General features: G+C 48.5%; 1 protein-coding gene across 1 annotated transcript in view; it reads right to left on the bottom strand.

Annotated features, from left to right (window-relative positions):
* Positions 1 to 775: 775 nt before the first annotated feature.
* Positions 776 to 23,329, bottom strand: part of rasal2 (RAS protein activator like 2) — a gene marked incomplete at its 5' end in the record, with an annotated part of 47,727 nt that continues 25,173 nt past the window's right edge. The window contains 13 exons of the mRNA XM_084458190.1: positions 776 to 1,866; positions 4,158 to 4,245; positions 5,006 to 5,208; positions 5,948 to 6,079; positions 6,487 to 7,597; positions 9,044 to 9,243; positions 10,796 to 10,997; positions 14,248 to 14,484; positions 15,364 to 15,508; positions 15,611 to 15,755; positions 16,996 to 17,550; positions 18,037 to 18,135; positions 19,522 to 19,675. Coding sequence (XP_084314316.1) covers positions 1,699 to 1,866; positions 4,158 to 4,245; positions 5,006 to 5,208; positions 5,948 to 6,079; positions 6,487 to 7,597; positions 9,044 to 9,243; positions 10,796 to 10,997; positions 14,248 to 14,484; positions 15,364 to 15,508; positions 15,611 to 15,755; positions 16,996 to 17,550; positions 18,037 to 18,135; positions 19,522 to 19,675 — 3,439 coding nt within the window. The 3' untranslated portion in view covers positions 776 to 1,698. The remainder of the gene's footprint in view (positions 1,867 to 4,157; positions 4,246 to 5,005; positions 5,209 to 5,947; positions 6,080 to 6,486; positions 7,598 to 9,043; positions 9,244 to 10,795; positions 10,998 to 14,247; positions 14,485 to 15,363; positions 15,509 to 15,610; positions 15,756 to 16,995; positions 17,551 to 18,036; positions 18,136 to 19,521; positions 19,676 to 23,329) is intronic.

Genomic DNA, 23,329 nt, shown 5'->3' with positions numbered 1-23,329 from the left:
TAGAGGACAAGGTACAGGCAGTCTGCATCATCCTCTTATGACCAGCAGGGGGTGTAGTTCAGCAGTATGAAAGCAAAGACAAACACCACGGATACAGACTTACCTGCATTGTAACCATCTTTCACCCAACACCTAGAAAATGTCTATAGAAGCAAGACTGCATAGCTACTACTAGAAATGGTGTTCAGCGAGCACAGACCTCCGTCAATGAATGCATTTTTATGCAAACAGAGGCTAACATGTTTAGTATTGCTATATCCGTTAGGTCGAGAGGTTTATGCCAGTCCAAAACCAGTGTCTCTGTGACCTTTGCAGAGGCAGTGTTCAACCTTTCACAAAATACGGCACGGCTTTGATGTCTGCTTGCTCACCCAGTGAGGATAATCATCAAGGAGGACACATTTTGCTATAATGCACCATCCACACATATTACGCAGCCGAATCTTACACTGACAAGCACAGGAACTCCACAGTATAGAGCTGTCCAACACTATGTAAGCAGCATCGTTATTCCTTTTAAGGTAATAGCAATTTATATCATACATCTGTCTTAATGTCGCAAATGTGAGAATTTAGATAGAGAAAAAGCAAAGTGTTACTGAAATGCACAATGGATTTCTAGAAATGTTTTACCATATTTACATATTTGTTAATTATTCACATGGTAGACAATTACAGGCAGCCTTTATTCTCAACATTCAACAACTGACAAATATGCAGTATGTTAGACATGGACCATTCCAGGTTTCTGTGCAACAAAAAAGTCTGTGCCTGTCGTTGTGGTTTTTGTTCTTTGTGAGAATGAGTGCAGAAAACAGCAGACTTTTTTTTTTTAAACAGTAGTTATTGTGACATTGAACATTATACAAAGTCAAGGAGGGGCTGTCAAAAATCTTCTTGTGGAACCTTGAATGTTTGACAGTACAGGAATAAATAAAATGTGCCATTCTGTAATCCACTAGCTCACAATATCCTGAAGGCAAAAACGTGTGGGCGGACACGGAGTAGTCCCGATTCTCTCAAAACCAGTAAACTAAAACAATTGTAACCTCTTGTTTAAGACAAAAACAGAAGTTTAAAAAACGATAAAAAAGTAGGGTTAGAAAACTGAGTGCATCAAAGTTTTTTTTGGTGTGGTTTGATCTTGCCCTTCCAGTCCCTTCATGACTTCTATACTTCTGTATCTCCACCTGCTCACTATGTACTTCTGTATCTCCACCTGCTCACTATGTACTTCTGTATCTCCACCTGCTCACTATGTACTTCTGTATCTCCACCTGCTCACTATGTACTTCTGTATCTCCACCTGCTCACTATGTACTTCTGTACTTCTGTATCTCCACCTGCTCACTATGTACTTCTGTACTTCTGTATCTACACCTGCTCACTATGTGCTTTTTATTCATTTAAAACAAACCCATGTTGATATGTACATCATCTCCATATATCATCTCTTCATTTCACAATACTTAATATCTTTTTTGTTCGTTTTTTTTACTGCATTTCTGTCCATATATGGGAATTATGTAATCTGTAAAACACATTCACTATGACCCCCTGCTCCTGCTCTAGTATCATCTCTGTACAATACAGGATACAAGTTATATACATTAATATATCCAGACATTCTTCTTAAGTGTATAAAGTCAAAGTGGACGCCGCGGGTCCTCGTGTGTGACCCCCCGGTCCCTCCGACCATCAGCAGCTGCTGTTCTTGAACTCTCCGTTCTCAGTGATGGACAGTTTGGTGGGGTTGGTGGGCGAGAGGCCGTTGCGTATGTTCTGCATGCTGTAGCGCTCCTTCACCTGCGTGAGGGCGCTCATGAGCCGCGAGTTGGCCGCGTCCAGCGAGCTGATCCTCTTCTCCTGGAGAGAAGAAGAGAAGGAGGAGGTGAAGGGACGGAGTGGGCTGGTTGGTTTGCTGAGGGATGGCTGAACAGCAGGTGAAGATGCCGTAGGTGGCGATAATCTTTTCATTTCAGTTGTTCAGCAGCCAAAATCATAGCAAGCCAACAAAAACGTAATATTCAAGCTTTGTAACATATCTTTTTTTTTCCAGGGGAAACAATCAAATCATTTTGAAAAACAAGATTTCACAATTTATTTAAAATCGAAGTACCTGTCAACAGTGACATGGCTTTCATCTACACGGTCTTGTAATGGTCTCTGTCTGGAGTCACCCTTTCCTTCCCTTCAATACAAATTCTAATGCATTCTTCTAGGAAAGCCTGTTGTTTTTCAATAGATTAACTAAAAGATTTATTCTAATAGTTGCTGCAATGGAGACGTTCTTTTCCATCCCAAAACTAAGCCTAATGTTTTACCTGCAACAAACAAAAGCCCAACATCTACAGAAACTCATTCTCCACACGCAAGTCTACATCATAGCTCATTTCGTCGATGACAAAGCTCTGGTTTGTAAGGTTTTCTCCGTCGGTACGCAGGTATCTTAGTTTCTAACCCGTTCATGTAGGAACTACCTGACTGCAGTGACCCTGCCAGCGCACAGAAGCACGTTTCATCAATTACAAACTGTGTTGCACTCCGGGGTCACGGCTGAGGTCACGAGGGACGGAGCGAGGCGTCTCTGTGACATTCAGGGATGTGAAGTGACGGCTCCCGCCAAACAGCTAAATGCAGTAACTGAAATGTATTTGAGATGCATTTTAATTTACTAATCTAATCTAGTTTCAACTAGACTTGTCACGTATTGTCATGTAATGTGACGTATTGTAATGACGCGTGCCGGCGCAATTCAACCCAAATACTATTCATTTGTAATGAAGACCTACAAAATTGAGAATCAGCTTGGTGCTTCTTGGAGAGTTGATCTAGCCTGTGGGTCCTTCCATAGAGACCAGGTCAGGCACTGCTCTGTCACAACCAAGGAGGTGAAGGGAGGGGAGGTCAGGGTTCAGGGGGGGGTGCAGCCAAAGCTGGGGGGGGGGGGGTTGGCTAACAGAAACACACATCTCTAAGAGCGCAACACACAAACACACATTCCTGGGTAGCACAGGACCAAACTCTCGCCTGTCTGAAGTCACCTGGCGTACCTGTCCATCCATTAATAGCACCCTTGTCTCACAAGGTGTTACACAAGAGAGAGACATTCTCACAACGTAACGTCATCTATGCTGTCCAATTGCTGTGAAGAATGAGTTCTCATTGAATGATAGAAAGAGAGTGTTTGGGAAGTTACTGAACTGATACAATTGAAGTCAATATCAATCTTTATCAATGAGGGATGGGGCAATCGAATGTAAAAAGCCAAAAAAATACCTAACAAAGATACCGGAACAGAACCTGAGTAGATTTAGTTTGGGACTAACGATTCCTTTCCATGGAAGATCAGTTGACTGCCGCGCTGCTGTTTTGTAGCTTGTGATAGAGCTTCACCGGTGTCCCTGAGTCCACCTGGCTAACGCGTGTGTGGCAGGACCAGAATGGGTGTCACGTGTGGTTGCGCTCATCATTCAACCAAGGCTCGCCATTTCCCCAAACCTGGGCTTTTTACTGGTTTACTTGCCTGCTTGGATTACCTCACTTCCTTTATTGACCTGGAAATTCAACATAGCGGAACATAGCGACAATCAAGTCAAAAGGTCAAAGGTGGCTCGCGGCCGAGCAGGGCGCTATTCTGGACATCTGAGGGGTTGTGTGCAAATCTAGAGATACGAGAAGCACGTCACGTCAAGTACTCGTTTTTTCGGTGAACTTTGTATATAATGCAATAAAGAAAGTGAGTTGACGTTAGGCGTGTAAGCTAAGGTGTTCACAAACAAAGAAGAGAAAACTAGATCCATTTAATAAGAAATTCAATTTGTAAAAACTTAACATCTGGTGTTTTGGATATTTTGCTCTCTACTCCGTTCCCTGCTTTGCCCTCCAGACCTGGATCTGCTCAATCACCAGCTGACATGGAAACGGTTCCCCGGCAAACACGTTGACGGAAACGTTCAGGGCTTCTGGCAACCGAGGTTAATATCATTTCTATGATTGTTCTTAAAATGAACAACTCTAGACCAGCAGTGTGGCTGTCGGGACATGCTAAACAGACTCTAAACTGTAAAATAACCAAACACGTGATATTATTTGTTACTTTTGTTTGTTGAAGTGGAAGAAGCACCAGAAGCCATCTTGGGCTGATGTTATTGTACCTGTGCATCGATGATCTTCTGTTTGGCGTCGATGACGGCCTGCATCTCTGCGTGGTCTCTCTTAAGCTCCTCCTCCACCGCCATTAGCCTGGGGGAGGGGCAAAACCACCGGTCAAAGGTCAATTCCACCTCATGTCACTCACTGCAATTAATTGAGTGCACTAGAGTTCAGATCAGATAGAAAATGCTATTCTGAACACGCATACAACACTTTTAATTTGAACGAAATTCAAATTGGGAATCTCAAATTCAAACCAGTCCCTGAGTTGAAATTCAACTGATAATGAGTCCTAGCCGACAGTGCGCTCGCTCCGGGGGGGGCGGGGCAGACGGAGGCGGGGCGTGTAAGGGTAAAAATGAGTTCTGTACAATGTTACAATGGGAAGACAAGGGGTTGGGGTCACAGAGAGGTTTGGAGGATGTGTGTGTTTAGAAAGGGGGGTTAATTGCCTAGGACAGCTGGTTATCTTCACACTTAGGGTGGCGTGGAAAGGGCAGCCATTTGATCTGTGTCCTGAGAACTTTAGCACCTGGGACTGGGAGGGTCCAACAACAGGGTTATGGAGGGGAAAGGGGGAGTTGCAGAGCTTCTGGTTAAAAGCAGAGACAGATCAAATTGAGGCGCTCTCTCAACTGACCAGCCTTGATGCAGGTTGCTTGACAAGAAGCCACTCGAGTGTTCGTAACAATCCTTGGATGAATAAACTCTGGTAACTCTGTTGAACTCTTTTGCTTCTTAACCCATATTGAACGAGAAATTCTACAACAGGCGGAGGGGCGGGGGCGTGGCAGACGGGGGAGGGGTGGCGGGGCCGAGGGGCGGGGGCGTGGCTTCCCGCGGACGCTACCTGCAGATGATGCTCTTCATCTGTCCGTCCTTCTCGTCCTGCTGGCGGCGCAGACGGTCCTCGCTGTCCTCCAGGCGCGTCTTGTACTGCAGCAGCAGCGTCTGCATGTGCTGCTCCTGGGCCAGCAGCCGGCGCTCGTACTCCTCCAGACGCCGCGCAGACGAGCGCAGGCGCTCCTTCAGACGGGAGATCTCCTGCTCGTACTGGGGGGGGGGGGGGGGGGGGGGAAACAAGAGTGGGGGGGACAGGGTTCGACAGGGTTAGCCGCGACGCTGCGGTGGGAAACGGCGGCCATTTTTCCTGTCACAATGGCCACGGTGAGGATAGACATTCTTCATTCATATACGCACACACGCACGCACACACACACACACACACACACACACAAACACACGCGCACAGGAAATGGTGGGGGGGTTTATCACGACTGTGACACAGCTCATCTGAGCCCCAAAGCTGGATCAAACTTATCTGTCTGACTCTTGATCTCACTACAGTCCTGCTGCTCTGTCACCGTCTGTAAGAGCTTCCGTCCAAGGAATTTCCGGAATTAACTCGAGATTAATTGACATGATTCTCTGTGGGCTGCTGCGTTATCAATGACCGCGCCTGACTCCCTGAGGTCGTGGGGGCGGGGTCCTGACTCCCTGAGGTCGTGGGGGCGGGGTCCTGACTCCCTGAGGTCGTGGGGGCGGGGTCCTGGCTCCCTGAGGTCGTGGGGGCGGGGTCCTGACTCCCTGAGGTCGTGGGGGCGGGGTCCTGACTCCCTGAGGTCGTGGGGGCGGGGTCCTGACTCCCTGAGGTCGTGGGGGCGGGGTCCTGACTCCCTGAGGTCGTGGGGGCGGGGTCCTGACTGCCTGAGGTCGTTGGGGCGGGGTCCTGACTCCCTGAGGTTGTGGGGGCGGGGTCCTGACTCCCTGAGGTCGTGGGGGCGGGGTTTACCTTCTCTGTGTGCTTGCTGTCCTCCCTGCTCTGGTCCCCCTCCTCCTCGTCCTCGTACTGGCCGTTGTTCAGAACCCACGCCGCCGTCCTCTCTACCGGGGACATGGTCACCGACTCTACCGGGGACTGAACCTGCGCCCACGCACACACACACACGCACGCACGCACGCACGCACGCACGCACGCATGCACGCACGAGCACACACACACGCGCGCACACACACGAGCACACACACACGCACACACACACAGTTGTAAGTTGATCAAATCTATCCGCAGACCCGGCCAACATAACGTCAGCGGCTGGTTTTCTTGTGAACCATCATTTTTTCCAGCAGCGAAAAGACATTTATGAACAAAGTGGAGTTGAAGGTTCTTGAAAGCGAGAGCCTGTATCACACAAGAGTGGTCTGGTGTGTGTTTTACTGGAACTGTGTGAATATGTGTGCATGACTATTTTCTGTGTGGTTTCTGAGTGACTTTGAGAGTGTTAGAGTGTGAGTGAATGAGTGTGTGTGTGCGTGTGTGTGTGTGTATACCTGCTGAGCGGTCTGCTGCTTGGCCACGCCCCTCGCCGGCGGTCCGGGGCTCTCGGCCGAGCAGGTGGAGGGCTGGAGCGAGCGTCCGGCGGTCTGGACGGGCGCGGCCGGCGCCGGCTCCGTGTTGGCGCTGCTTCCGCTGCGCAGCGAGGCGCTGTGGGGCAGCGAGCGTGGCGTCCGCACCCCCCCCGCCACCGCCCCCGCGCCCCGGCTCTGCTGCTCCACCCGCACGATGTGGGCGGTGCCCGCCGCGCCGCCCTGCCTCGGCACCGCCACCGCCGTGGCCGTGGCGCCGCCTCCTCCTCCTCCGCCGCCGCCGTGCTCGGGCAGCGTGTGGCGCCGCGGCGTGGAGCACTCCTCGCTCTGCAGGCTCCGCCTACTGCCCAGCTCCTCCAGGCTGCTGTTGGACGCCGCGCGGTCCTTCCCTCCCCCCCGGCCGCACGCCCCGCCCCCCCCGGCCGCCGCCGCCGCCACGCCCCCCAAGTCCTCGGAGTCGCCGCGGCTGTTCCTCGAGCTGGCCGTGCTCAGGTTCTCCGAGCTGGAGTCGCGGCGTAGCGAGTGGGCGGCGGCCTGGGCGGCGGCGTGCTGGGTCATGTTGCTCAGGTGGTAGACGGGGTTCTGGAAGGACAGCGGCTGGAGGCTGCGCTGCTGAGTCAGCGAGGCGGGGGGGAGGGGCCGGCGGGCCTGGGGGGCGCTCTGGGGCAGGCTGTCCCTCAGACACGTCTTGGTGGCGTGCAGCGCCTGGTGGGGCGTGTGGGGGGTGGAGTGCGTGTGGAGGAGCGGGGGAGGGGTCCCCAGGAGCAGGTGGTGGGGGTGGTGGTGGTGGTGGGGGTGGTGGTGGTTGAGGGGCGGGCCGATGGAGGCCTGCGAGCCCACCCTGCTCAGCCTGGCCGGGGGCTCGTGGAGGCCCAGCGGGGGGCCCTGGAGGACGTGGGGGTCCTGGAGGTCCACCAGGGAGACGGAGCGTCCGTTGGGGAGGAGGGTCTCCCGGTCGTCCTGGTCGGAGAAGCTCATGCTGTGGGCGGACGGCTGCTGGCCCAGGAGGGGGGGCTTCCCCCGGGGGAGACCCTCGGCCTGCTCCGACAGCGGGGACTTGAGGCTGCGGATCTCGCTGGAGGAGGAGAACGCGCAGGAACGATCACGTTAACAGAACAACAAGCAGAGGAGAAGCTTAGAACATGAATCACAAAAGGCAAAAAAAAAAAAAAAAAAGCATAGTTAGAACGAGCGCTTTAACGCCTCCTCCCAAATGAACCCTTACCCCTCATGCACTGGTGTGACGCACACATTTAAAATATTTTAGTTTACTGTATGTTTGATGTAACTCGCCTTGCATGGAGAGTTTGTGATTTTGAGACTAATAACGTTACCTCAGATTCCACCATGCCTGAAAAACTGAACCAAGCATGCCACCTATGACCTATTGACTTCAATGTTAAAAGTTCACTGTAAAAACACCACTTCAAGAACCGAAATAGTCAAAATAACAGGCTGAATACACTATCAGGGTCAAAAACTCATCATTACCAGACTCTTGATGGTTTTTCACTGCAGTTGTTTTCGCGTTTGGAAATATATGGGAGTGAATGCAGCTGATGGCTAACTGTGGCTCATACACCTCTATGTATTTCCAAACGCGAAAACAACGGCAATGAAAAACAATCAGAGTCTGGTAATGATGAGTTTGTAACCCCGATAGTGTATTCAGCCTGTTTTTTTTGACTATTTCGGTTCTTGAAGTGGTGTTTTTACAGTGAACCTTTAACATTGAAGTCAACGGGCACTTCCACATCCGCACCCCAGACTGACCAATATGGCTGCCAGGTGAATAAAGCGAATTGCTCTCTGTAAAGCGCATTGTGTTGCCTCTGTGTATGAAATGCACTATACAAATAAAGTTTGATTTGATTTGAAACCTGAAAACATTGAACATTTGCTTGAGATTGGCTAGTGTGGTCAGATGGTGCCAGATCCATCTCTAACCAAACTCAAGCAAATGTTCAATGTTTTCAGGTTTCAAATCAAATCAAACTTTATTTGTATAGCGCATTTCATACACAGAGGCAACACAATGCGCTTTACAGAGAGCAATGGGGAGGTGGGCATACGACCCACCCCTACATATTCCAGAGGGAAGCAAAAAAACAGTTTCACCCGGGGGCCAGATAAGTGAGCTGTAAAAATTCTTCCCTGACCTCTCTCAACGAGACGATCGAGCAAGCTCCTGGAAAATGTTTGTCTATTGGCTAAGAACATATACAGAGCAGTAAACATGGGCTAGATACTTCATAAGAGAGACATGACTAACAGGAATAGTTCCAGAGAAGTTGCCTACATGTTAGGTCATTATGTGTTAGCTATCCCTGCAGTCTAATATATACCCAAGCCCAGTAAGCACTCATCAGAGCAGGCTGATAGAGAAGAGAGAATGCCGCAGGGCTATTTGCTCTGGGTCGGATCATTATCTATCACTTATCAGTGAGACTGCAGACGCTGGTGTTTTAGGTATCTGGGTTGAGTTTCATTTGGTTTCTGGGATGTCGGGGGCGTCGGCTACCTGTCGGCCGGGTCCTCGAAGATCCTCTGGAGGCCTGAGGAGACGCTGCCGCTGACGTTGTGGGCGGAGCTGTGGTCCTGGAAGCGGCGCAGCTGCTGCTGGATGGGGGCGGGGCTGGCCAGGGCGCGCGCTATGTCGCCAAGGATACGGGGCAGAGGGCCCAGCTTGGCTACGGTGGCCTGCAGGAAGGAATTTTCACCCTGGGTTTTGCAGGTTTTACCGGCAACGACCACCGTGGGTTTTTGTGTTTTTTGTGTTTTTTTTAACCAAAACGGTGTTTTGGGTATGAGGATGGTGGGGGGAGGGGCATTGGTGGTGGGGGGGGGGGCGTGAAGAGGCACCATAATGCATTGGTGGCGGAACAGCGGAACCATGGAGACAAGAGTGGGTCAGACGAGGTGGGGGGGGGGGGTGGAGGGAGGGGGGGGGGGCGTAGAGGCAGAAGGTAGAAGAGAAGGAAAACAAAAGGAAAAATTAGGTGGGGGTAAAAAGAAACTACTAAAAAATGGAAATCAACCACACATGCCACTACATAACAAAGCCATTCCACGATCAAACACAGCCATGCACTGAGGGGTGGACTACAACAGGAGGTGGTGGTGGGGCAAGATGCAGGAAGGTGGGGCCCAGATCAATACTTCATAGACCGGGCCTCACAGGGCCTGGGGGCAGCGGGGGGGAGGAGAGACACAGTGAAACAGACATGCTGGTGGAGGGGTCCGGGGTTAGGGGGGGCTGGACAGTCATGGGGGTTTGGGGGCCCTGCAGGGTGGTGGGGGTTAGGGGGGGCTGGACAGTCATGATGGGCTGGGAGGACAAGCGGACGGCACATTTAGGATCCTATGATTTCAAACTCTTAAAGACTGGCTATCAATCTGACTATCAGCAGGCTTCCTGGACACAGACTAGCTTAGTCCTAAACTACTACTACAATATGACTAGCCTAGTCTTAGACCTGACTACTACTCAAATATGACTAGCCTAGTCCCAGACCTGACTACTACTAAAATATGACTAGCCTAGTCCCAGACCTGACTACTACTAAAATATGACTAGCCTAGTCTAAGACAAACATGTTCTTGGTCCTTAGTCTGTGTCTGGTAAACTGGCCCTAGAAGTTTTAAAGAAAACGCTGTGATAAATTCACATCTTCTCAAAACATATGAACTCTTAACCTTAGCAAGCAAAGACAGACTTTGAATGTAAGTATAACAAGAAATGTGGAGAAAGCTCCAGTAGGTTAATAATAATAAGCTCCAGTAGGTTAACTGGTTAGCTCAATAAGCTCCAGTAGGTTAACTGGTTAGCTCAGCTCAATCAGTGGGTTCCAGTGACAGAGACACAGTTTCAGTCCTCAAATCAACACTGAACCAACATTGACCATATTAAGTAGTAGTCAACCATTTGAGGAACATGTTAAATCAACTTAATTGTACCCATCTATCTACAATCTGGACACACAAACACATCATTCAGTAGTATTCAAAGTCAGACTTTTCTTTCTGCTGTTGAGTGACAATTAATGGCCAGAGTCGTCATAACAAAATTTCTTCACCGACTCTCCAAGCCTATAAAAACACCTGCCACTGACCAGAGAAACCTCACTTTCCTCTAGAATCAGAGGACCATGTCTAGCATTTATCAACTCTCAACCTCAACCAATGTCCACTTAGTGAAACGTCCTCTCGGAGATGAATAAAGCAGCGACCTACATGTAGTCCCAGCAGCGCCCTCTAGAGGCGGGTTTCCTACCTTGTCCAGCTGAGACACCACGTCCCAGAGCAGGGAGTGCAGGACGGACAGCTCCCTGCCCAGGTCGATGTAGCCCTCGAACCCCGGCGTGTTGGAGATGGTCTCCAGGTTGGAGATCTCGCTCAGGAAACGCATCATGCCCGCCCACTCGTGCTCCAGGAAGTCGTTCATGAAGGCCATGTACTCCTCCTTGTTACCGAACCTGGGAGGGATGACGGCAAAAGCCTTGTTTGGGCGAATGTGCTTTCTTTTTGTTTACTTGAACTAGCGTGCTTTGTTTACTTGAACTAGCGTGCTTTGTTTACTTGAACTAGCGTGCTTTGTTTACTTGAACTAGCGTGCTTTGTTTACTTGAACTAGTGTGTTTTGTTTACTTGAACTAGCGTGCTTTGTTTACTTGAACTAGCGTGCTTTGTTTACTTGAACTAGCGTGCTTTGTTTACTTGAACTAGCGTGCTTTGTTTACTTGAACTAGCGTGCTTTGTTTACTTGAACTAGCGTGTTTTGTTTACTTGAACTAGCGTGTTTTGTTTACTTGAACTAGCGTGCTTTGTTAAATTGAACTAGCGTGCTTTGTTTACTTGAACTAGCGTGCTTTGTTAAATTGAACTAGCGTGCTTTGTTTACTTGAACTAGCGTGCTTTGTTTACTTGAACTAGTGTGCTTTGTTTACTTGAACTAGCGTGCTTTGTTTACTTGAACTAGCGTGCTTTGTTAAATTGAACTAGCGTGCTTTGTTTACTTGAACTAGCGTGCTTTGTTTACTTGAACTAGTGTGCTTTGTTTACTTGAACTAGCGTGCTTTGTTTACTTGAACTAGCGTGCTTTGTTTACTTGAACTAGTGTGCTTTGTTTACTTGAACTAGCGTGCTTTGTTTACTTGAACTAGCGTGTTTTGTTTACTTGAACTAGCGTGCTTTGTTTACTTGAACTAGCGTGCTTTGTTTACTTGAACTAGCGTGCTTTGTTTACTTGAACTAGTGTGCTTTGTTTACTTGAACTAGCGTGTTTTGTTTACTTGAACTAGCGTGCTTTGTTTACTTGAACTAGCGTGCTTTGTTTACTTGAACTAGTGTGTTTTGTTTACTTGAACTAGCGTGCTTTGTTTACTTGAACTAGCGTGCTTTGTTTACTTGAACTAGCGTGCTTTGTTTACTTGAACTAGTGTGCTTTGTTTACTTGAACTAGCGTGTTTTGTTTACTTGAACTAGCGTGCTTTGTTTACTTGAACTAGCGTGCTTTGTTTACTTGAACTAGCGTGCTTTGTTTACTTGAACTAGTGTGTTTTGTTTACTTGAACTAGCGTGCTTTGTTTACTTGAACTAGCGTGCTTTGTTTACTTGAACTAGCGTGCTTTGTTTACTTGAACTAGTGTGCTTTGTTTACTTGAACTAGCGTGTTTTGTTTACTTGAACTAGCGTGCTTTGTTTACTTGAACTAGTGTGCTTTGTTTACTTGAACTAGTGTGTTTTGTTTACTTGAACTAGCGTGCTTTGTTTACTTGAACTAGCGTGCTTTGTTTACTTGAACTAGCGTGCTTTGTTTACTTGAACTAGTGTGCTTTGTTTACTTGAACTAGCGTGTTTTGTTTACTTGAACTAGCGTGCTTTGTTTACTTGAACTAGCGTGCTTTGTTTACTTGAACTAGCGTGCTTTGTTTACTTGAACTAGTGTGTTTTGTTTACTTGAACTAGCGTGCTTTGTTTACTTGAACTAGCGTGCTTTGTTTACTTGAACTAGCGTGTTTTGTTTACTTGAACTAGCGTGCTTTGTTTACTTGAACTAGCGTGCTTTGTTTACTTGAACTAGCGTGCTTTGTTTACTTGAACTAGCGTGCTTTGTTTACTTGAACTAGTGTGTTTTGTTTACTTGAACTAGCGTGCTTTGTTTACTTGAACTAGCGTGCTTTGTTTACTTGAACTAGCGTGTTTTGTTTACTTGAACTAGCGTGCTTTGTTTACTTGAACTAGCGTGCTTTGTTTACTTGAACTAGCGTGCTTTGTTTACTTGAACTAGCGTGCTTTGTTTACTTGAACTAGCGTGCTTTGTTTACTTGAACTAGTGTGCTTTGTTTACTTGAACTAGCGTGCTTTGTTTACTTGAACTAGCGTGTTTTGTTTACTTGAACTAGCGTGCTTTGTTTACTTGAACTAGCGTGCTTTGTTTACTTGAACTAGCGTGCTTTGTTTACTTGAACTAGTGTGCTTTGTTTACTTGAACTAGCGTGTTTTGTTTACTTGAACTAGCGTGCTTTGTTTACTTGAACTAGCGTGCTTTGTTTACTTGAACTAGTGTGTTTTGTTTACTTGAACTAGCGTGCTTTGTTTACTTGAACTAGCGTGCTTTGTTTACTTGAACTAGCGTGCTTTGTTTACTTGAACTAGTGTGCTTTGTTTACTTGAACTAGCGTGTTTTGTTTACTTGAACTAGCGTGCTTTGTTTACTTGAACTAGCGTGCTTTGTTTACTTGAACTAGCGTGCTTTGTTTACTTGAACTAGTGTGTTTTGTTTACTTGAACTAGCGTGCTTTGTTTACTTGAACTAGCGTGCTTTGTTTACTTGAACTAGCGTGCTTTGTTTACTTGAACTAGTGTGCTTTGTTTACTTGAACTAGCGTGTTTTGTTTACTTGAACTAGCGTGCTTTGTTTACTTGAACTAGTGTGCTTTGTTTACTTGAACTAGTGTGTTTTGTTTACTTGAACTAGCGTGCTTTGTTTACTTGAACTAGCGTGCTTTGTTTACTTGAACTAGCGTGCTTTGTTTACTTGAACTAGTGTGCTTTGTTTACTTGAACTAGCGTGTTTTGTTTACTTGAACTAGCGTGCTTTGTTTACTTGAACTAGCGTGCTTTGTTTACTTGAACTAGCGTGCTTTGTTTACTTGAACTAGTGTGTTTTGTTTACTTGAACTAGCGTGCTTTGTTTACTTGAACTAGCGTGCTTTGTTTACTTGAACTAGCGTGTTTTGTTTACTTGAACTAGCGTGCTTTGTTTACTTGAACTAGCGTGCTTTGTTTACTTGAACTAGCGTGCTTTGTTTACTTGAACTAGCGTGCTTTGTTTACTTGAACTAGTGTGTTTTGTTTACTTGAACTAGCGTGCTTTGTTTACTTGAACTAGCGTGCTTTGTTTACTTGAACTAGCGTGTTTTGTTTACTTGAACTAGCGTGCTTTGTTTACTTGAACTAGCGTGCTTTGTTTACTTGAACTAGCGTGCTTTGTTTACTTGAACTAGCGTGCTTTGTTTACTTGAACTATCGTGCTTTGCTAGGCATCAGGTGGTGTTTAAGGCTTTAATAAGGCAGGCTGGTTTTGCCTCACTATTCACAATAGAGAACGCTGCATACATGTAACTATTAGTCAACCACTAGCATCCTTTCTTTAACCCCCGCTACACCTCTGTGAAGCATGATCTAAGGATGAAGTGGGCGTGGCGCCGCGGGCGTACGTACTTGGCGAAGTTGGCCAGATTCTGGATGACCTTGGCGATGAGCGTGAGGGTGCGTGCGGTTCGGTCGTCGGGGTACTCCTGCATCAGGCTGAACAGCGAGGGGGACATGATGGCGGGGCAGAGGAAGCGCAGGAACAGGGAGGCGCTGATGAGGCGCTTGCTGATGTCCTGGTTCCCCCGCGACACACACTGCTGCTTCCACGCCGCAAACACCTCCTTCAGCTCCCGGGGGAACACACTGATGGGGGGGGAGGGGGGGGGTGGATAAGGTTAACACACACACAGGCGGGTGCACACACACACACACACACACACACACACACACACACACACACACACACACATATGCATGTGAAAGAGGCATACACAGTTAAATTAGCTTGCATGAACACATGAAACATAAACACACTGTTGCCAGCCTATTCACTGTGATTTTGTTGTGGTCAAGTGTAGTTTCTCTAAATGGACAGTAGAGGGCGACAGGAGACTAGTGTGAGGTGAACCCCCCCCCCCACCCTACGGTCACATCTTCCCCCAACCAGCCAGCTCCTCAACCATCTATCCTGGGAATATCTTGAATGTCATTAAGCAGTCCTGTCCACGCCCTGAGCTCAACCAACCGAGCTAAGAGGAAACGTCACGCTTGCTTGTTATTTATCAGGCTCTGGGGGAAGAAAACAATCCAATAAAACCAACAAATGAAAGTATTAGTGTTTGTTTTACCTCAGAGTTGACACATTAGAGGCTGTTCAAAACCGAACCAAGCGCAGCTCTCAAGCGTCAGACTAATGTGAGCCTCGCCGGGCCTTTCTATAGCAGAGTAGTTGAGCTGAGGTCTCTTTCTATAGCAGAGAAGTTGAGCTGAGGTCTCTTTCTATAGCAGAGAAGTTGAGCTGAGGTCTCTTTCTATAGCAGAGTAGTTGAGCTGAGGTCTCTTTCTATAGCAGAGAAGTTGAGCTGAGGTCTCTTTCTATAGCAGAGTAGTTGAGCTGAGGTCTCTTTCTATAGCAGAGTAGTTGAGCTGAGGTCCCTTTTATAGCAGAGTAGTTGAGCTGAGGTCTCTTGGGGGTTAGGTTAGGTTAGGGTAACCCTAACCCTGTCTCTCTCGGCGTCTCACCAGTAGGAGTTGATGATCTTGCAGAAGGCCAGCTCGCAGCACATCTTCAGGTTGCTCTGGTGCTCGGGCAGCTCGCTGCTGGAACACTTCCCCGGGTCCACCTCGCAGTTCTCGTCCGACTCGTACAGAGCCTTGATGAACTCCCCTACGGCAGCCGGCACAGAGAACACAGCCTGGTCAGAATCTGGCTGAAGGGTTGGCGGAAGGTTTGGTGAGCGGATCTCTCTCTCTCTCTCTCTGCTCTCACCTAGCGCGTCGTGCAGGTACTTCTGGCCCACCAGCTTGAGGTACTCCTCGATGGCCTTGGTGGCCAGCGTGTTCTCCCTGAAGATGAGCACGTCGTGGTCAGCGCAGCGGTCCACCTCCGACATCACCAGGTCTGTCAGGAAGTCCTGGGGGGGGTGGGGGTCGGACACAAGGAGACAAGACAGGTTAGTTACAATACTAATACCTAGGGCTGCCCACCAATAGTCGACAATAGACTCAACATTAGTTGACGAGAAGAGTCCTAGTCGAGCAAGTTTTCATTAGTCGCTTAGTCACAGAAAGAAAAAAAACCCTCAAAAATAATAAAATGTTGTTCAGTCTGCTTGCTGTGTTGCCGAATGCCGACACATTGAGAATTAATCTACCGCTTTGCTGAGGCGGCTGCTGCCGCTCGCTCCGTGTCCGGTAAGGTTATATGTATAATAATAATAATCATAATAATAAAGGAACGATGAGGAGCAGGAAAATCTTTAGTCAGGGGCAGGCCTACTAATATCGCTTTTCCACTGCATGAAAAGATAGCAACTCGACTCCCCTCTCTAAGCAGAAGACGTGCGGCCGAGTGCAGTTCCCCTCCTCCGTTCTGAGCGAGCCGGACGGCGATGTGAGAACGCTGCTGGTCAGGCGAAGCGCAGAGGAACCTCAGCCAGACAGACGCTCGTAGACGACCGCAGGGAGGATCTCGAACGAGCGCGAATTTGCAACATCTGCGACGTGACGTTCGGCGCTACGGTAGAGAGAAGGCTTCAAGCGCTTTCAATCTGGCTCAGTCGGCTCCTCTCTGGTCTAATTAGCGGATTAGTAACAGCTGTGGCGCCACGGACGGAATGAAACCCACACTGCTGTAAAGACTGTGCTAACGCTGCACTGAGATAGCGTTAAGCTTTAGGTGTGTTCTGGAGCTCCCACTGACGTTGAGGCAGGGGACTGAACCCTTACTGAGCCATGGAAAGTGAAAAAAAATGCAGTGGAAAACCGACTTATAACACCTGAAGTATCTGAAAAATATTAATAAATATAATATTTATTAAGTCAATCTGCTTTTAAGGTTCAATGCCAGCTGAAAGTGGACATGCTTGTACAGTAGGCCTATTATATGCAGTGTGCCCTGTAATCAATACTTAACACTGAACACACAAAAACCAGGCAAGTTAAATGAGAGCCAACAAATGAGCTCCAGCGAGTAGAGGAGTGACGAGGAGGGCTGACCGAGGCGTGACCGGACCGAACAAAACCTCACCAGACACCCAACACACATCTTTTTACAGTGTTGAGAATGTTGCTCGTTTGGCCCAGTAGGAGACGATGTGAGCGACAGAGAGAACGTTCCGTCCTGTTCCGACTCGGGCCGGCGCTCGTCTTTACCTTGGCCCGCCCGGTGCTCTGCAGGATGTGGACCAGGGCGCACGCCATCTCCTCCTTGTTCTTCACGCTGATGACGGGCTCCAGCACCGAACACAGCATGGTGTAGTTGTTGGTGACGAACTCGGCGAACTCCTTGTACAGCTCCATGGGGAGGATGGAGATGGTCTGGAAGCGGGATTTGATCCGGATGGACGGCCCCCCGCCTTTGGCCTTGCTGGGGGTGGGCGTGCTGACCGGGTACCACCTCTCCACGAACTGCCGGCCCGTCACCCCCCCGACCGGGATGTTGACCAGCCCCACGTAGTTGTTCTTGTCCTTCTTCTTCTTCTTGTCGGCGTCGCGGTAGATGTGCACGGTGACGCTGCGCGCCGCCGGCAGGCTGGCGAACTCAAAGTGCTCGCCCCAGAACAGGGAGTCGGAGCGCGTCTTGCTGGTGGTGCGGGCGTACAGCACGTCGTCCAGACACAGCTCGCAGAAGTACTTCTTCTTGGGGGGCAGGTCCTTGGCCTCGATGATCCACAGGCGCAGGACGTTCTCCGCCCGCCGGCAGTTATCCTGGAGGGGGGGGGGGGGGGGGGGGCGGTAAGTGGAGGGGGGGGGGGGCGGTAAGTAACGGAGTCAAAATGTGACATTGTGTAGTTGTACTCCTGCGTTTAATGCACTAAGTCCCACTAAGCTTCACTGCATCCGTTTTGTCTGGATGGAGTTTACGGAAACGGAGAACAAGCCGTTCAAAACGACAGACTAGCGTGATCCCTCCCTCCCTCCTTCCCCCTCTACCTCCCCTTCTCTCCCTCCCTCCCTCCCTCCCCCTCTACCTCCCCATCCCTCTCTCTCTCCCTCCCTCCCTCCCTCTCTCTCTCCCTCCCTCTCTCTCTCTCTCTCTCCCTCCCTCCCTCCCTCCCTCCCTCCCTCCCTCTCTCTCCCTCCCTCCCTCCCTCCCTCTCTCTCTCTCTCTCTCTCTCTCCCTCCCTCCCTCTCTCTCTCTCTCCCTCCCTCCCTCCCTCCCTCCCTCCCTCCCTCTCTCCCTCCCGGTCTGACCTTGTTGGGCTGAACGGTTCTCCTCAGGTTCTCCATCCACTTGTCTCTCTCGGAGGCCGAGGTGCAGCTGAAGCACTTGCTCCCGCCGGAGAACGTCACCTGCAGAGTCACACAGCAGGACACGCCTGAAGAGCTCCGACTCGGAACAAACTTTATGTCACGCAGCAGATTTACAAGCACATCTGTTTCTAGACCCTCGATTTTGAGGTTAGGATGTTTGAATCGGTTTAATTGAGCTCTTAAGTTAAACAGAATCAATTAATTCATGACTTCCCATAAGCACTGAACACCAGGGGCCGGTTGCACAAAACATCTTAAGTTAATATTTCCCTTAAGTTCTGACTTAAGGTTTCCTTAAAATAAAGTCTGTTGCACAAACACCCTTAAGTATTCCCCTTAAGGTTTCCTTAAGATGTCCCTCAAGTATTTAAGGTTTTCTACTTATCTCGGTATAATACTTAAGGAGTCCCTTAAAGTCAGTTAAGGTGTTGCACAAAAGACCTTAGCAGGCAAAATAAGGGAAAAAACATAAGGGACCTCTACCCCAACCTTAGCTAAGTTATGGCTGCGTTTATGAACATAAACGATGGAAATCGAGTCCCAAGAAGAGTGTTCCGCGACAGGGAGAACCCACTAGACACTCTTAGTGAGGAACAACTGATATTTAATTACAGATTTGATCGACAGTCCATTTTTGACTTGTCCGACCGCCTGGGCTTGGACCACCCAACCTTCCGAAGCTATGCGCTTCCAGCCCCGTTACAATTGATGATTGCGCTCCGATTTTATGCGACGGGATCTTTTCAGTCGGTCCTCGCAGACATTATCCATGCCCACCGTTCTACTGTGTGCCATGTGGTTCACCGGGTATCAAACGCCCTTACCGGTCTGCTGGATGAGGTGGTCAACTTCCCATCTAAACGGGAGGAGGATGCGGTACCGGCGCACTTTTTTAATGTTGCCGGCTTCCCGAAAGTGTGCGGGGTGATAGACGGGACCACATCAAGATTCAAGCACCCACCCAGTACGAGGAGCAATTTATTAATCGGAAAAATCAACACTCCATCAATTTTCTCTTCCTCAGACCAGTTCGGCTTTCTCTTTTTCTCCTCAGACATGTTCCCCAGCGTCTCAGGACGTCCCAGTGTAGTGTTGTGACAGATAGCCGGTCACGTGCAAGCAAACCAATGGTCACCATGGAAACTACAATTTTACTGCTGTAAAATCTCTTTCCTTGTATGAAAACCCTTAACGTTTCTCCTTAGCTAAGGAAACCATGTAAGGGATTCTGTGCAACACCCTTAAGTAATCCCCTTAACTAAGGGGAAATTAACCCTTAAGGGTCATACTTAAGGGAAAAACTTAAGATGTTTTGTGCAACCGGCCCCAGGTAATCACATGCATGTTCTGAGCCCATACAGGGGTAATTCAGAGGGCTGTCTGATCTGAAGTAGCTGGAGTGGGAGGGGGGTTTCGGGGCGCTACCTCGAAGCAGAACTCCTGTCCCAGGATGCTGCTGTGGAGAGGCTTGATGTGGACGTCCTCCTCCATGCCCAGGTCCAGGGCCTCCACCGCGCTGCCGGGGCTGAGCAGAGACTCATGGGAGCTGGACTCCTTCAGCTTGGGCAGCGCTCGCGATCTGGAGGAGGAGACCGAATGATTATGGTGATTACGGTTTACTTCGTAGGATAGCAAGAATATCGATGTCAATGTGATTTATTGTCCGTAGGCTCCATGACTCAGCAGAAAGGAGCTTTGTGTTCATGCTGTAGGAGCCCGTACCCCCAGTGGACTTGTAATCACATTCAAACTGTCATTTTAGCAAAGAGGACGCGATAATGACGCGATTTTCCCAGACAGACGCGATAATGACCACGACCACAGACTAGACAAACCTCTCAAATACTCCAGTCTACCAAGAAATGTCCAAGGGACAATAAACGCACGGCACAAGTTTGAGCATCCTCAAACACGAACTCCCAAACGATCCGAAAACGCAGTCAGCTGAAGCAAGTCACTCGAATTCTGTCACTTGTATCACCAGAGTACCCGCAATTCACAAGAAACGCCAAAACATTCCAGGATTGGCAATACCTACGAAAAACAACCGCAGAGAAAGTTGAAGGAGTAACCCCAGAGCATTTCAGCGTCTCATCGCGTCCCCCGGGGGACAACTGCTGTCCTCTCAACCGCTCCGCTGTCCTCGGTCCTGCCGTCTCTACCGTCAAACCTCACATTGCTATACCACCACACGAACACGAGAAGTGAACCAACCAGAAGGCAGATTCAGTCGTCTTCCCCACAGTGCAATTTGCGGTCTGGTTTACAGGTGGTAAACAAGGTCCTGGGGTCGGCCAATCGCTGGCCCTCTGGAGTCTGTTTCCATGGGGAAAGGGTTCTAGGAGGCAGATGACGGTGGTAGGTTGTTGCCAGGCTCAGTGGTCTGGACTCAAAAACACCACTAATGGGCTTGGGGGCTTTCAATTAGTACATGTGGTGTAGTAGTAGTAGTAGTAGTAGGAGTAGTAGTAGCAGTAGTATTGGTAGTAGTAGTAGCAGTAGCAGTAGTAGTAGTAATAGTAGTAGTAGTAGTAGTACTAGTAGTAGTGGTAGTAGTAGTAGTAGTAGTAGTACTAGTAGTAGTGGTAGTAGAAGTAGTAGTAGTAGCAGTAGTAGTAGTAGTAATAGTAGTAGTAGTAGTAGTACTAGTAGTAGTGGTAGTAGTAGTAGTAGTAGTGGTAGTAGAAGTAGTAGTAGTAGCAGTAGTAGTAGTAGTAGCGTAGTAGAAATAGTAGCTTGTACTAATAATAGTAGCGTAGTAGAAATAGTAGCTTGTACTAATAATAGTAGTAGCTTGCACAAATAGTACCTAGCTACGACTATGTTAGTGTCAGGGACATGAAGGACGAAGCTGAAGGAAATTAAGTCGATCTCCATTTTTTGGGAAGGGCTGGCCACGCCCCTAGAAATGTCTTTGTCCTATTATCCCTCCCTTACACTGTTACTCCGTCCCTTGTTGGCCCGCATCTCTCTGTTGCACCACAAGAGGCAGTAGTCCCTCCACAGGCTAGTTCCATCAAAGAGGATGGAATGCCAAGAGGAGACAATCCATTGATTCTGCTATGAAACCAATACACCCAGCTGCTGAGCCAGTCCGCCGCCATTTTGGACTGTCATGTTGATTGTAGAACCTGTGCTGCACTGTTAGCTGTCATGCAATCTTTCACGTTGACACTTCCGTTTACGAAATAATAAATTATCAGGAATTCCCACTATTACAATCTCACTCTGTTTATTTCATCTTCATGAAAATATACAATTAAATCTGCAAGTTTCTCATTCAATATAGCCTGATTCAGCTACATCCACACAGGACTACAACAGGTACAACTTAACACACGGCTTTCCCTTTTTTCACTGAATTTAATTTCCACAGAAATTCTTGTTTCATATTGAAATGTATGTTCATATATTTATTCCATTATCACATATTTACATAATTACCTGACAGTGCTCCATGATGTGGGCTACGGCTACCATACAGGCTATGATATCCAGGTAGAAACTGCGCAATTTGGTTGTCTTTTTACCCATATGGATGACCAATAAACAAACAACATTTCTTGACCGTGTCCTTGGTGTGTCCTGTAAACATGCTAATCTACTGATACCCTGGAGCGTGCCTCCAGAAGCTCTGGGATGACTCCTCCATCGTGGGCTGACTCAGGGCAGACGATGAGGAGGAGTACAGGACGTGGTCAGGAGATTGGTTGAATGGTCTGAGGAGAACAAGCTCCAACTCAACATCAGCAAGACCAAGGAACTGGTGGTGGACTTCAGAAAGAACAAGAGACCTCCAACCCCACCACCATCCAGGGGGGAGAGCACCTGAACAGCTGGACTAGACTGAGCACACTGAGGCCCTCTACAGGAAGGGACAGAGCACACTGAGGCCCTCTACAGGAAGGGACAGAGCACACTGAGGCCCTCTACAGGAAGGGACAGAGCAGACTGTTCTTCCTCAGGAGGCTCAGGTCCTTCTACGTGTTTAGCAGGTTACTGAGGATGTTCTACCAGTCTGTGGTAGCAGAACACTGTTCTTTGCCGTGGCCTGCTGAGGAGGCAGCATCAAGTCTGGGGAGTCAAACAAGCTGAACAAGCTGGTGAGGAGGACCAGCTCTGCCGTGGGGCAACAACTGGACAGTCTGGAGACTGTGGCCGAGAGGAGGATGAGGGACAAACTAAAGTCTATCCTAGACAACCCCTCCCATCCCCTCTGACTAGCTGTGGCAGATGGGGAGTGCTTTCAGCCACAGGCTCCTCCCACTCAGGTGCACTACGGAGCGGTTCAGACGTTCCATTGTGCCAGCGGCCATCAGACTATAAAAGTGCGTGAGCGTTTGTGGAGGTGTGCACGTGTGCACGTATATATGTGTATTACTAGACATATTTATACAGCCTGGAAGTATGTATATATATATTGTGTAGACATATCTATGTATCCAGGATGGAGGTATGTGTGTACGTATCATATTCTATACTCTACACATGCTGTATGGATGTATATAGTTCTTCCTTTTATGGTTATTGCTAATATGCATATTCTGTATCTACATTTCCAACCTTATTTTCAGCTGTTGAAATGCAAAATCATCATTAAAGTATCTGTCTGCCTGCTTGTCTCTGTCTGTCTGTCTGCCTGCCTGCCTGCCTGTCTGTCTGTCTGCCTGTCTGTCTGCCTGTCTGTCTGTCTGTCTGTCTGCCTGCCTGCCTGCCTGCCTGTCTGTCTGTCTGTCTGCCTGCCTGCCTGCCTGCCTGTCTGTCTGCCTGCCTGCCTGCCTGTCTGTCTGTCTGTCTGTCTGCCTGTCTGCCTGCCTGTCTGCCTGTCTATGATATTGTTCATCCATCATCTATGTCTGTATATTGTTATGAGGCAGTGCTTCAGTGTTGATGACCTGCTGTTCATCCCTCGTCTGTCTCAGGTTGTTAAAGCGGCTTGTTTATGAGCGATGCTATTTTCTCTCTCATGATCGTCGTCTTGTCGTCAGTGGGGGTTCAAGCTACTGAACGCCGAAGACAGACGTGTCATTAACGGAGCTCCATAGATCATTCTACAGACATAAGGGGAACAGTAAGTAGGTCTAAAACTAACGTCAGCCTGTATGAACACCAACACACAAAAGAGAAAGTATTCTCCCATTTCCTTTCACTGAGAGCAATTTCAAATTCACTAGCATCCGTCCAAAAATAATCAATATGTTCTATACTTAAAAGGCAGCTCAGTGTTTCCATG

Source organism: Borostomias antarcticus, assembly GCF_949987555.1.
Source record: "Borostomias antarcticus genome assembly, chromosome: 24".
Classification (NCBI taxonomy): Eukaryota; Metazoa; Chordata; class Actinopteri; order Stomiiformes; family Stomiidae; genus Borostomias; species Borostomias antarcticus.
Note: the sequence above shows the minus strand (reverse complement) of the source record. Positions and strands in the feature narration are given on the sequence as shown.